This window comes from Argiope bruennichi, chromosome 8, assembly GCF_947563725.1.
Source record: "Argiope bruennichi chromosome 8, qqArgBrue1.1, whole genome shotgun sequence".
NCBI lineage: Eukaryota > Metazoa > Arthropoda > Arachnida > Araneae > Araneidae > Argiope > Argiope bruennichi.
In genome coordinates this window covers 131,754,571-131,768,919 of record NC_079158.1, presented here as the reverse complement: position 1 = coordinate 131,768,919, position 14,349 = coordinate 131,754,571, and the positions used below count along the sequence as shown (strand labels likewise).

The following is a 14,349-nucleotide window of genomic DNA, read 5'->3' as shown; positions in this document are numbered from 1 at the left end:
AATATTTGTTGAAAGAAAAGCATGCATGAAATATTTTTAGAAACAGGGAAAGTAATTTGAATTTCATTGCAAGTATGAAAAATATTATTGTAAATTAGACATAAAAATATTTTTTTAATTGAGAAGTAGTTAAATTGCTAACTATAAAAAGATTTTTTTTTAAAAATTCTCAGTTGTGTAAAAATAGCTTATGTTCCACAATAATTTTTGGCAATTTTAGATGAAAAATGTAAATATTTAGCTTAATTTTTAATTAATTAAAATTTGCATTAAGATGCAACTCAATGTCTATTTGCTCTCTTCCAAAGAATATATAGGGAAATGTTGGCCAGTTGTTGGTTCAATATTCAGTCTGTAAAAGCTGTAACTTGCAAATAATAATTTCCTTTTATTTTGGAGCTAGATATATATGGTATTAGTCTATAGCATTTTGTAACTTTTTATCTTTCTTTAGTTCAGAAATTTTAAATCATAAATTTCATAAATTTTTGTGATAATTCCCCTTAAAAACATCAAAATGGATTTTTTTTAATCTTAAAAAATATTCATACATAAATATTTTTTTTTAATTTTATTTCTTTTTTTTTGGGGGGGGGGAGAAAAATGAGTGCCTTCTATAAGAGACATTTTGGCATAGCCCAATGTAATTGACAAATTTTATTTATTTAACATGATTTTAAAATTTAGAATCAGTTCAAAGCATTCAAATAATTGTGTAGAAATTTGGTTTAGTGACTCCCAGTGTCTATACCTTAACTGAAGAGGTTATGATTCATATGAATTTATTATAACTGAATAGATAGCAGTCTTATCAATAATACAAATTCCTTATAGTTTATGGATAAACAAACAAAATGAAAGCGTTAATTTTTATTATATTTTTTGATATAGTGTTTATATATGTTAAAATTTAATGATTTAATTTTGCTTCAGCGAATTAATGGGAAGATATATTTACATATTTTATTTCAAATTCCTCTATTTTATTGGACTTATAAATTGATAAATAAGCTGAAAAAAATAATTACATTTATATTTAAATGTAACTTATTATAAATATATTAAAAGTTAATAAATTTGAACTGTATGTTGAACTAATATTAAATGGAATTGCTATAAATTTTATTAATAAATCGATTAGGTAATAAAGCAATGAAAATAGAATAATCAAAACTGTTATTTGTAATTCTTTCATAATTTCTGCATACGTAAAGAATAAGTAAAATTTTATGAATTACTTATTTCTCAGAGGGGCCTTATACTCTGCATTTCTTGAAAGTTTTTCGGTGGAATTGTGCTTTTAAAGTAGTCTCTTCATTGAGCTTATAAAATGTACTCTGGTTAATGATTGTCCCAAAAGAAATCTGTTTAAAAATTTAAGAATGCATATTAACTTGTTAGGCAAAATTAAAATGAACCAATAGAATACACTTGGTTTTGAAATGGAAGTTTATTAATAGTAACTGTCCTATAAATAGCATACTAAATACTAATAGTTAGTACTGATAAATTAGCAGTATTAATAATACAGCTCATGGTTATATTAAAACAAAATTTGCTCTCGTATAAATTAACATTGCTGTAACTATTAGTTAAAAGTTATTTCAGCTTGCTATTGGGACAATTATTTCCTCTAATTTATTATGCATTTCTTTCAGTCTCTAATAAACTTTTTAGTAATAAAAAAAAAATTCAGTTGGATTTTGTTTTTACAGGTGGATGAATTGAAAGCTATATTAGAAACGTACAATAAAAATTGTAATAAAGCTATTTGTGATTTAAAAGAGGAATTGAGTGAAGAAAGGAGATTGCGAAGTATGATTGAGCTGGAGCTTCAAAAGTTGAAAGAATGCCAAAAGACCTAACATTTTTTTAAACGCTTACCATGCCAATTAAGTCCCTTTTTATAGTGATAAAATATTTTAGTATTATTTTTGCATAAAATGGAATTCTATTTCGACATCCTGTGAATAGTGATTATTCCCAGTGATTGTTTATAATGTTTCAATTTAATGTCACTTATATATAATATATATATATGAGTAGCTTGGTGCTGGATGTGTTTTATATTTAATTACTTAAACTTTATTTAGAAAAGAATATAAAATAACAACATTTTTTTTTCCCTAATAAATTTATTATTTTTTTTAATAATAAAGCACGAATTTTTGTTTAGCTTTTTGTATTATTATTCATCATAGCTTATTTTTTAATACAATGACAATGATTTATTGTCATTGTATTAAAAAATTTCTCCTCCACATAAAATTATTTTTTCACCACATTTTGTTTATAATATGCCTCATATGAAAGCAGATTTTTATCTAAAACTGTAAATCGTATTCAGTTGTGATTAAATTGGAAATTTTATTGATTAAAAAATTAGTTAATTAAACTTTTGATTGAATTCAGATATAAATCATAGCATTTAAAGATGAGATTTGTAAATGTTTGTTTGTTTGTTTTCAGAGTTCTGAAAATTTTAATTTTATCCCAATATTTTGCAGTGAAGTTACTTATATTTTATTTAAAATAAAGGTTTATTTCTGCTTGTAGCAGACATGAATATAGTTTAAAATTGGCAATAGTGAAGTAACTTGTGTAAAAATGGTCTAAACAGTTAACAGTATTTAAAGATTTAAAAAAATCATATTGATATGCAACAAATTTTGTAATTTTCTTTAATTTGTTTTATGCTTTTGTTATTTTCTAATTTAAAGTGCAAACGTTTTTAAAAGAAAAGTGCAAATATATTTACACTACTGTTTAAGTGACATTTTTTAAAATGCTGTTTGTTTTTCTTGAAGATGTATTCTTTATACCCAAAATATTATTAGTTGAGAGTAGTGTATATTTTCAAATTGTCTATTAGAAAAATTAAAAAGAAAATTTCTGAAATCTAAGAAATCTTCTTAAACTAGGTATTTGCATTTTTTTTTTCTTTTGTGATATGAAGTTAAAATTCTTATAATTGAAGTGATTTAAAATTGAATGTGAGAGCTTTGATATCTTATATTTGTCTGAAAAGAATCAGTTTTCTATTTTAAATGAATAAAAAATGATTCCAGAAATCATTTTTTTTTAATCTCGTATATAGTGGCAATTACAGTACTTAGTATCTGAAAATATATAACAGGTTTCTGGTGTATGAGTGTTCTGGTATGTTCAAAAGCTTGAAAATAATACCATTCTTAGTACAAGTACTAGAAAAAAAATGTCAAGTTTTTAAAAATATTTGGAAAATATCAGTTCAGATCACTCAGATAAATATAAAAATATTTTTTCTAAAATGTAACAGTCCTTATATTTAATCCTTACTGCAGAAAAATATTAGAAATATTAGTTATTTTTTTACCACTGTCACCAAATTTTTTTTTAATGAACTTATTCATTATTTCTAAAAAAATTCTCAGTAATAAAATTGCCCTTATTTGCTTTCATACAATTATTTCTTAAAATCTCAATAAAATTTTTATATTTTTGATTGTTTTTTTAAAATCATTATATATTATTCACGTCTTCATTATTCACTTCGATTTATCAATTTTTCTTCTTCTTTTGATTAAAAAATTATTTTTTCTTGTATTTAAATTTTCAGTTTCCCTTATTGAATATTTTATTTTTGTTTTAAATGTTCCTTTCAATATTTCTGTTTTAAAAAGGGCTTATCTCAGTTTATTCCACCTATAGTACTATTTCCATCTGAGACATTTTACGATATCCAAAGATTTGAATTATGAATGAGAAAATAAAGGATTAACGAATGATAACTAAAAGAGAGTTGAATTAAAACAGTTATTTAGCAGATTTCCATTGATTTTATTTATATATGCTGAAAAATGTTAATTTTGACTTGGCAAATTTCACGATTTGCTACTTTGCTTTAAATCAAAATTTTCATTCATTATGAGAACAATCATAGCATTATGCTCTCATGTTTGCAGAAAAAATTAATTATGCAGATATTTTAATATAAATATTTTGGAAACTGGAGTAAAATAATATAGCATGTTGTAAAAGCTATATTATTATTAAGTAAGCATGATGTGTTACAGTAATATTTGTGTATATGCATGTGATTTTTTTTTGACGAATTATTTCTACAAGTGCTGTGGTTTGATAAATGGTGCATGCAATAATCATTGATTGTAAAAAGGGATGTGTTTAGATATTGCACAATGTTGTTAAATATTGCACTGAAGGATCTATTCTTTGTTGATATATAAAATGTCATTGCTCTTTAAACAGTATATATATGTCAGTTGTGTGATCGAAATTCATATTTAATATCATTAACAAGGTATCAAAGTAGACATTGCGATGGTATGATAGTGTTATTTTATTTATGATAAGATTATTTCTTGTTATCATTTCTTAAAGTCTGATGTTTTTAGATATTTTCTTTTACTTTATCATTTTACTTTATGGTATCTTTTTATGTTATTTTTATGCAAGTTATATATCTTCTCTGCTCTTTTTGCACAAATATAGCCAAATTCTTTTTGTTTAATTATGTAGCATGCTTGCCCTTCCCTTTCTTCTATGAGCTTCCATAAACTTAATTTTAATTTATGACAATCAATCAAATTTTTATGTCAAGCATTTGTTATTCCGAATATTTTTTGTAATGTTAAAATGTTGTCCTCACTTTTTAAGTTGTTTTTTAAGGGATTATTTTACTTCATTTATGACTTTAATCATGCATGTTGTGTTATAATTTTTTTTCTTAGTTTAAAATTTATTTTTGTTGTTGTTAAGAAATAGATATGCTCTTGTATTCATTATAATGAGAGAATAAGATATTTCATAAATTTTGAATATATATTTGTTTGATATTCATAATTAAGTGTATGGATTTTGCAGCAATATGTATATTCACATTATTTCCCATTTAAATTTCCAAATTATGTTTATAAAATAAGCTTTAATATATGAATACAAACAGAGTTTATGTAAGGATAATCACTAAGATCTCTTTTGGAACTTTTATAAATTTACTTGAGGTTCACTTATTGCATTGGTTTAAGATCCTAGTACCTGTTCCATCACTTGAGCAATTCATTCTCTAGCCTTAGCATTTTAACCGTCCACTCCACCTTACATACTTTTGCTTAAATTGCTCATTAAGATTTTTTAACATGCTTATTCTTAATATATTCTAAAACATCAATGTGTGTATCAGTCACAATGTGGAATTTCATTTATTTCTTTATTCAAACAATGTGGTTGTAAATGTTGCTTTCATTCTCTTCTGTTATGAGCTTTTTTACATTCCAAATATTGTCAGAATGGCATGAAAGTTCAAATAATAGATTTAGTGAAATTTTACAATTTTTTAAGAACATTCCACTTTTATAAAAGTAATGCTAAAAATACAGGATTGCTAGATATTACATCCATTTCAGGATAATGAATATCTGTTTAATAATATAAAATCTATATGAATAAGGATTTAGTTCAAGAAATGTTTACTTTATTAATGATTTCTTATGAAGAATTTCAGTTTCCAGGTATATTTATGCATTTTTTTCTAACAAACTATTTATTATAATTAAATCTAATTGAAATGCATCAGTAATTTAATGCTAATCTGTGTTTTTTTATAAATATCGATCAAATGGTTCTGAATTTTTCTTTTTTAATTTGATATTGTACAATGAGCATTTATTTTTCAATTGAATATAAAATGTTAAATAATAAATCTAAATTTCTGCGCATAAAAAATTCAACAAATTTTGTAATAGTCAGAATATAATCTTTGAAAACAATGCATTTCAAAATAACGTAAAATTACTTAAAAATATTTTTTTAATACATACATCTAATATATATTGCAACTTTAAGTTTATCACAAGATCAAAATAAGTTTTTATTTTTTTTTATTTTTGAAAGCCAGATTAGAAATTTAAATTCATTATAAGCATACAAATCTTAAAACACATTTATGAGTTGAAAATTTACCTAGAAATTTTAAAAACAAAACTGTCTTTATTTTAGCATATTTAAAATAAACTTCTTGCTTTTTGAGGTATTTAAATAGATATTTAACTGGGTATAATTGTAACATTTTTATAAATGAAGTGCATTTATTGCATATTTGTGAAAATATATAGATTAATTTTGAAAGGTTTTGAATTTTGCAGAATTTTTTCATCATTGAATTCTTTCATAGGTGAATTACTGAAAAACTAACCAATTTATCCTTTAATAAAATTTAATCAGCTGAAAATATAAATTTAACTTGTAAGTTTCAAATAGTATATTCATTACTTTTTCTAATTGATTAACATATCATTTTACATAAATCTTTTCATCTAAAAATAACTAATTGATAGAAATAATCTGAAATATGCTTCAATTATTTGACTAATATAAATTATTGACTAATATAATGGGTAGAAGGAACATCAAAAATAATTATAATTGCTTAAAATAATTATAAGTTACTAAAGAATATTTTAATTGATTGGCTAGAAAGTCATTTCACATTAAAAAATTTATTACCCATTAAAAACAAACCATTTAATGTATAAAATCATCCTCTAATATGATTGCTTTGTGTGTGTGTGTTTTAAGTGTTCAAATTTTGTTATAATATTACTTGAATTACCAAAAAAAAAAAAAAAATCATATTCTGAATATTTTGATAAATAAAATTATGGCTTTGGATGGCTACAAAAATTTTGATGTGTTTGTAGTTAAAATGTTTATTACTTGTTAAAAAATAATTAGCAATTATGCTATTAATTATATAAAAATCTGTGGTTCAATTAAAGGAAACCAATGTCTAATTCAAATATAATAATTTTTTTTTCTTCACAAACTTTATATGGATTATTTAATTTGCAAAGATGGAGATGTCTCCTTTATAATTTAGAACATAAAAAGATCTTTGTTGACTTTCCTTTAATTCAACTACAGAAATATATTGTTGTTGAAGATCTAATGCATGACATTTAATTACCATCTGCATAATGTACTAGAAAATAATTTTTCATGTTTTAAAGAAGAAAAACAAAATTCATCGGAACTGTGTAAATATTTTGAAATTGGGATTGGATTTACAGCAAAAACTTGATAATGTTACTAAAGGAATTTTTAATATAATTTTGCATGAACTTTATATAAAAATTCTACTAGGAATGGGTATCATGAAATATTATGTTTCAAATATGTAAAATAATAAATGCTAATAATTTACTCGTATATAAATCCTATCAGTGAATTGCGCTATATCCTTTGACATCATAAATGCATTCAAATTTCGTTTACAAGAAAAAAGTACAGAAAATGATTATATATATATATATATATATATATATATATATATATATATATATATATATATATATAATTAAAAAAAGAAGAAAATTTTACTACAATTTTTTTTATATTTTGATAAGATTAATGCTTAATCTGTTAATTAAATCAGAGGATTTGAAACTCATGATGTAAATTTTCTTAGCATTCTTATGTTAAAAGAGAGAAAATTTAAAATTGTGTCATTGAAATTCTCAAGTGAATAGGGTTGTATAAATTCTGGATGCAATAAAGAAGAAGAAAAATGCCTCCTAATGATTGTTTAAACATTAAATTTCTTCCTTTTACAACTGAAAATTACAAGAACCAGAATACAAGACGTCAATTATTGGATCATTTCAATTATAAAACATTAACAGGTTTTTGCTTTTTTATATTAATGTCAAGCATATAAAGATTTTTGTAGTATGTACAATAATCACACAAATGTCATTTTTTAATGAAGAGATAAATTAGTCATTCCAATTTCTTTCAAATATTTGTGTATTGTTTATCTGTCCTGATTCTTTTGCCATTTTTAAAAAAATGTGTGATTTATAATTATATTGTCATGGATGTTTTGTTAATTAAGAAATAAATAAATATTTTATTTAATAAGTTGATTTATTTAATTTTAGTACAGAATAATCAAACACTTGTCATAACAATCTTTTATTAATGTAAGTTTCAACAAGGATAACAGTATATCTTTTTTCTTTTTTTCCCTTTTTCTAATCTCCAAGCTTTGTCATTTAATCATTAATGATAAAATCTTGCAATACCTAAAAAAAAAAAAAATCTATAAATTATTTGAAGAAACTTATGTCACATTATATGGTCATTTAAATATTATAAGTCATGAAAACATTTAGAGGAATCGTACAACAAATATTAAAGCAGTAATGGCTCATCAATTTAGAAATCAGCAGAGCTGCAAACATATATATACTGCCAGAGAAAACATCTATACATACACAAAACACTAACAAACGTTTAACACTGCTTCATTGGAAGCTTTAAAGCTTCACTTAATTCAATGCTCTGGTTACGGTTCACAAAAACTCGATTCACTCAGAAGGAAAAAGGCTTTCAAACAAAGATTAATTCGAGCGCCAAAATAGGCCTAACTAGTGCCGAATGGGTAATTGTTCTGACTTGCCAGTGGAAATTCATGGCCATATCTTTTGAAATTATTCTCACAAAAATGTTTTTGCATTAGATTCTGCTCCAACAATCAGTTCAACATCCATAGGAACTCAATGAGCGTCCTATCATATATAAGGCTGTTAATAACCACACAAATGTATACAAACACTAAAGCAAGTCTCCATAGCGTGAATTTATAAACACAATAAGCTACCACTCAGGTCCGTATAACGGCGGCCTGCTTCACTTATTTCTTTCAAGTGAATGTTTGGTTTGCTTTGTGAGACTTCGCCACTTGCAAGACATCCATATGCTGTCAGTCAACATTAGTCAATGGTCAACATGACCATTGATTAATGCTTCTTATCTTGCCAACGGAAACCAAACTATATACTTCAAAAATAACTTAACATCAAGGCTATAACAAGTAACTATAATTATATCCTTAACATGCAACAGAAATAAACTTTAAATAGTCAACAAAAGATAAACATTAGGGTGGAACAAAAAAATTAATTCGTGATTTTTAATTTGCAATAGTGCTGAAAAGTTTCCTTTTGGTGTAGATAAAATAAATTATAAATATGAAAAATGTTGGAATAGGTCTTGAGGTGCCAAAAGGACGTTAAGGTTTCAAAAAATTGAAATTTTTGATACATTTTAAAGTTGTTTTTTTTTAAAGAAACAATCAATTTTTAATTTGTAATAGCGCGGAAAAGTTACCTTTTGGTATAGATAAGCTAAATAAATATATATATATATATATATATATTTATAAAATATTGGAGAACATCTTGAGATGCCGCAAGAACGTTAAACTTTCATAAAAACACACTTTTTGCAACTTTGTAAGGATTTCTGCGTGCCTCGATTATGAAATAAAAAGCGTTAAATAGGCGTTGTCATATGAATAGAAATATAAAAACAGTTTTACTATTGCACTGGCATGACACTGAGTCATCGCCGGAGCGGTTGTTAATGAGGTAAGGCGGAGATTTGTCTACGTCCGGTGACAAGGACAGACTGGTTTCAAATCAGTAGCTCTGCCGAGTTCAGTTGAGTTGGCGTCTGCGCTCCGTCTATTGTGTATCTGACTTGTTAGTTTATGTGCTTTGCTATGAGTAAAAATGGCTCAGTCTAAATTAGTGAAGACTAGACAAATGTCTCAGCGTTCTGTTTTTGAGAAATTCAGTGATTTGCTTTTGAAGTTGAACTCCCTATTTAAGAATCTGTTATAAAGTGCTAATATTATACTAGGCATAACCTCAAAATTGTTTCAGAGAAGGGTCCTACTGTATGCTTCTGTTAGGATCCTTCTGTAAGTGAAATATGTGACACTTTATTTCCCATAATAGAACAATATGGTCAAGAGCTTCTATTCCCTTTGCTTCTAGCAAAAGAAGTTCACAAATGATAAACGCTTAATATAGGAATTTATTAAAGTCTAAAAGCAGAAAATGTTCAGATAAATTTGATTCCACCCTCATAGAATTTAGAGAAGAAGCTAGACATTTATTTGATATTGCTGACTTGTATAAAAGAAGAAAAAAAAGTGTCAGTTATGGAACAAAAGTTTCTAAATGATCAATGCTCTAACAGGAAAATGGTTAAAGGCAATATTGATACTGTTACCACAAGTGCTTTGAGGAAGAAAGAAGCAAGAAAGAGTAAAGAACTACAGAAAATACTTAAGTTTAATCAAGAACGCACAAAAAATACTTGTGTATCAGAAAAAATTACTGGCGACAATGGCAATGCTGAAGAACAATAGTGTTCTTTATAAAAAAGAGGTAAACCAACCAGATCCATCAAATAGACCAGAAGAGATAAAATTACCAGTTGCCTGTGTGGTTTAATATTAAGTTAAAATCTTCATGTATTCCAAACATTTTTTAACCTTATCTCATATTCACGCTATCTCACTGACGATCTTAAAAACGTTATAGACCAGATTATTCAAAGAAACTGATACTTTGATGCTTAAGAAAATATTCTTTTGTCCATGCTAAGGGATGAACGTAAAATTCAAAGAGAGCTTGGTTTACGACGTGTTTTAAAAGCAAGAACAGAAAGTAAAGACAGAGTCAGGAAGTTTAATGTCCCAAAGATAAACTTTGATGCAAAGAATTACATTGACATAATCTCATCGCTTGAAAATGACGTAACTGAATCTCCTTTGTTAAAAACATGCTTCCAGTGACAGTCTTTTTTTTTTTTTTTTTTTTTTTATACGGAAGGCATCTGAAATTGAACCAAACAGTATAGGGGACTCGGATATCAACTTTCCCTGGCTTTCTTGTCTCACGCAAGCAGTGTAAAGAGCTGTGCAATTGGTGGCGGAATGTATGTGGTTCAATCGCAAGAGAAGGATACATAAGAGCAAAAAATTGACTCACTTGTGAATATGCCAAAGTTTAATGATAACAAAAAACAGTTTAACGTGGCAGTGAAGTAGAAACAAACATTTTGCAGCTATAACATTTGTAATCATTAATTATACAGAAATAAGAAACATAAGATTTGACATAAATTTTTTTTTCTATTATTATACTTTATACATAATAATTTTTTTCAGTTCTAATGCTTATACATGTATTTAAAATCATCTTTTGTAACATTATATGAACGAAAAATTCATAAAAACTCTTTTCATCAAAGTTTATAATTTTTCAATTCTTCTACAAACTTTAAGCTCTTTGCGATATATTGAGATATTGCTGTATTGCAACTAAATTTTTTAAAATTGTTTTTGAATCTAAAAGTTAACTTTACCCCACTATTACCAAACTAAAATCTAAGAAAAATTTTTAAAGGCCCATTTTAAAAATTTGCATTTTTTTTAATTGATTTTGAACCTAAAAGATAACTTTTTCGCACTATTACTAAACTAAGATCTAAGAAAAATTTTTAAAGGCCTATTTTAAAAATCTGCATTTTTTCAATTTTTTTTATAAATTTCAAGCTTTTTGCGAAACCTCAAGATAATATAATATTGCAGCCAATTTTTTAAAATTTGTTTTTGAACCTAAAAGGCAGCTTTTCCTATTACCAATCTAAAATCTAAAAAGGCAATTTTCGTTCCACTCTAATAAACATATTATGCACACAACAAAGTGAAAACTATAAACTGAAACAACGACACATAAACAATAGACAAACGACAATTATAATCATTTACATGAAACAGTATGTGCATCACGAACTGCATATCTTTGGATGAAATAATTAAAACATGTGAAAGTTAACGCTGGCCCCAGCACGTCAAAGTTCGATAGTAAGTCCCGGAATCAGCTTACACTCTCAAAACCCAAACACACACTCAAGAGATAAGTCGGTAATATCGGAAACTTGACGTTTCACAGGAAAAAAGGCATCACTTAAATCAATAGAATCAGAGTTCCGATTGACCAAAAGGCATAAAAGAGAAAATCAAAAATGCAATACAATACAATGCGCGAAAGAAAAACATGCAAAAAGTAGTAATTAAATAGTCAACGTACAAAAAAAAAAAATTATCAAAACCATAGCCCTATAGGTTTTACATTCATTTCAAAATAGTTATCACAGCAAGAAATCAATACTATGTGATTTCCTTAAAAATGCCTTCATAAGTATATTACCCAGGATAAATTTAAATATATATAGGACAACGAATTTAAGATTAAAAGGCAGTACTTTTTTGTAAATATACTTCACAAGCATATTTTAGTAAACATTTCTTTAATGCTCAACAGATACTTTGTCACATATCTCTGCTTTACTGGTTACTTTTGTATGTCTTTACTGGCTTATATATATTATTTATTTGTATTACTGGCATTTTTTTTTTTTTTTGTCTTTCATTGACATGACTTAATTGGCTTTTTATAGTTTGCTCTGGAGCATCAGTCATATTGGTACAACAAGTAGCTTCATTTTGTGTACAAGATTCAGATGTGGAAGAAATGTTAAGCAATTGCAACAATGATGTTTTTTTTTTTTTATTTATTTATTTATTTTTTATTTATTTATTTTTTTTTTTGCAATTGCAAAAGGAATGGTTTTTTTTTTTTTTTTTTTCGGTTTCCTTCCCCCCCCCCGGATTTAATTGTTTGTCACAATATATATATATATGCTAAAAACAATCACTCAATATTTCCTTAATATTGAATTCAAGTTTTGACAGGTATTTCTAACCACTTTATATTTAAGATAATCTGTTTTATAATAATTAAACAACAGATTTCTTTTGGACATATTCATACTTCACAGAGTGAATGGCATTAAACGACTCTATACTGAATTTATTTGTTTTAGATACTAAAACTCAACTCAACTCAACTCAACTTTAAGCCCTTGAAAACAGATAAGCACACGCCTATCTTCACACCAGTGGAAGTTTAATGGAATTTTCACCTTCCAACTTTTCACCTCAGCCGAAGGAACCAGTTACCCACTGGCTGCTTTGACTGAGGTTGCCATTAACTGGCAGAAATATACTTGCGTACCTCCTTTCTGCAACCCCAATGATTATTCACCACATCAGTAAGACATTTTACTAATGACAAACAAAGAGAACGTTTCCGATAAAAGAATCAATTGCAACGCAAATAGCAGTAGAAAATTACCCAAGGACATCTCATCTGCAATGCTTGTGAACATTCAACATACGCTTGCAATATATTTTTACTAAACCTAAATCTTGGCTTTGAGGCGAAAATGGAAAGTCTTTTAACACAGCCATCGTAAATGTAAATTTAGTAGGAAGCTGATTTTACTTTTTTTTTTTTTTTTTTTTTTTGCGCTAAATTATAGGAGGAGGGGGGGAGGGTTGTTAAAAAAGTGGGATAAGGTAAGAAAATTCAAGAAAAAAAAAAGAAAAAAAAAGAAAAAAGAGGGGAAACCGCAAGTCCGCGGAAGAATCACATCCATGTAGAATCGGAAAACTGGTGATTTTATTAACAACGTACGTGTTACGTGTTTAACGTATACGTCAAGAGACCACTCGATGTAATCATCCACACAGAACTTATTTAAATAGCATCTTGACATGAATTTGCTGAGGAAACCATCACAGGATGGGTGCCACTTTCCGAGCCCACCCACCAAAATTAGAAAAACTGAGGTCTGAAGACCGCTGTCAGCATACATGCCGGTAGGCCACTGCACTTTCCCAGTTTGAGTTATCTTGCTTTCTCAGACCCACCTATTCGATTTACAAATGAGATTGTTACATCCATTATGTAGATTTTATTCCCAAACTACACCTCCAAATCTGGACGAAGATTGTTTGGTTTCCAGAGACAATCATGCTCTGGTAGCCAAAGCCTTCTTTACTCTCTCAAAGATGGTGTCACGTCGCATCTGAGTGCCATTCTCGAGATCTCCCACTTCAAGATATGCGAGATTGTTTTAAGATCCGCTTCTGTACAGCGACAACATTTCTTATCTTTCCAAGGCTGAGGGCATTGAGGGGAGGATGATCAAGCACGCCCTGTGAATGAACTCCCAGTGTGCAAACCGAGCGTATGGACCATATGTGATGAAATGGAAATTCGCTGCGGACTGGGAGGTACATCCCATCGCTTTCTCCTAGCTTGGTTTGTTGATAAGGGAGATGGACTTTCCGTTCCGAAGGCTAAATAATGACTTTTCTTCTACCAGATGAGAGAAGAGATATGTCCTCATATTTCAACCTTGGGACTCCATCATCAAATTCCCAGGTTATCCCAATGCGCTTGAATGTTAGCTTGACACATGTCCACACATTGGATATGCTTTTTCTTTCAGCTGGAAGTTCCTCTCAATAACTTCACGCAAATATTTCTCGAGGTCTGAGGCAGTCGGTTTGCGATATTAAGCCCTAGAGGTACGATCGGCCGAAAATCTTCAATTGGTAGGTAAGAAATGACCTATCAGAGGAAA

General features: G+C 27.4%; 2 protein-coding genes across 5 annotated transcripts in view; one reads left to right on the top strand and one right to left on the bottom strand.

Annotated features, from left to right (window-relative positions):
- Positions 1-2,311, top strand: part of LOC129981590 (CD2-associated protein-like) — a 64,239-nt gene extending 61,928 nt beyond the window's left edge. For all 3 annotated transcript variants that reach the window (XM_056092494.1, XM_056092495.1, XM_056092493.1), the window contains exon 13: positions 1,716-2,311. In XM_056092494.1, coding sequence (XP_055948469.1) covers positions 1,716-1,865 — 150 coding nt within the window. In that variant the 3' untranslated portion in view covers positions 1,866-2,311. The remainder of the gene's footprint in view (positions 1-1,715) is intronic.
- A 5,644-nt stretch (positions 2,312-7,955) lies between these two features.
- LOC129980909 (COMM domain-containing protein 8-like) overlaps positions 7,956-14,349 on the bottom strand; it is a 32,208-nt gene continuing 25,814 nt past the window's right edge. For both annotated transcript variants that reach the window (XM_056091387.1, XM_056091386.1), the window contains one exon: positions 7,956-8,081. In XM_056091387.1, coding sequence (XP_055947362.1) covers positions 8,052-8,081 — 30 coding nt within the window. In that variant the 3' untranslated portion in view covers positions 7,956-8,051. The remainder of the gene's footprint in view (positions 8,082-14,349) is intronic.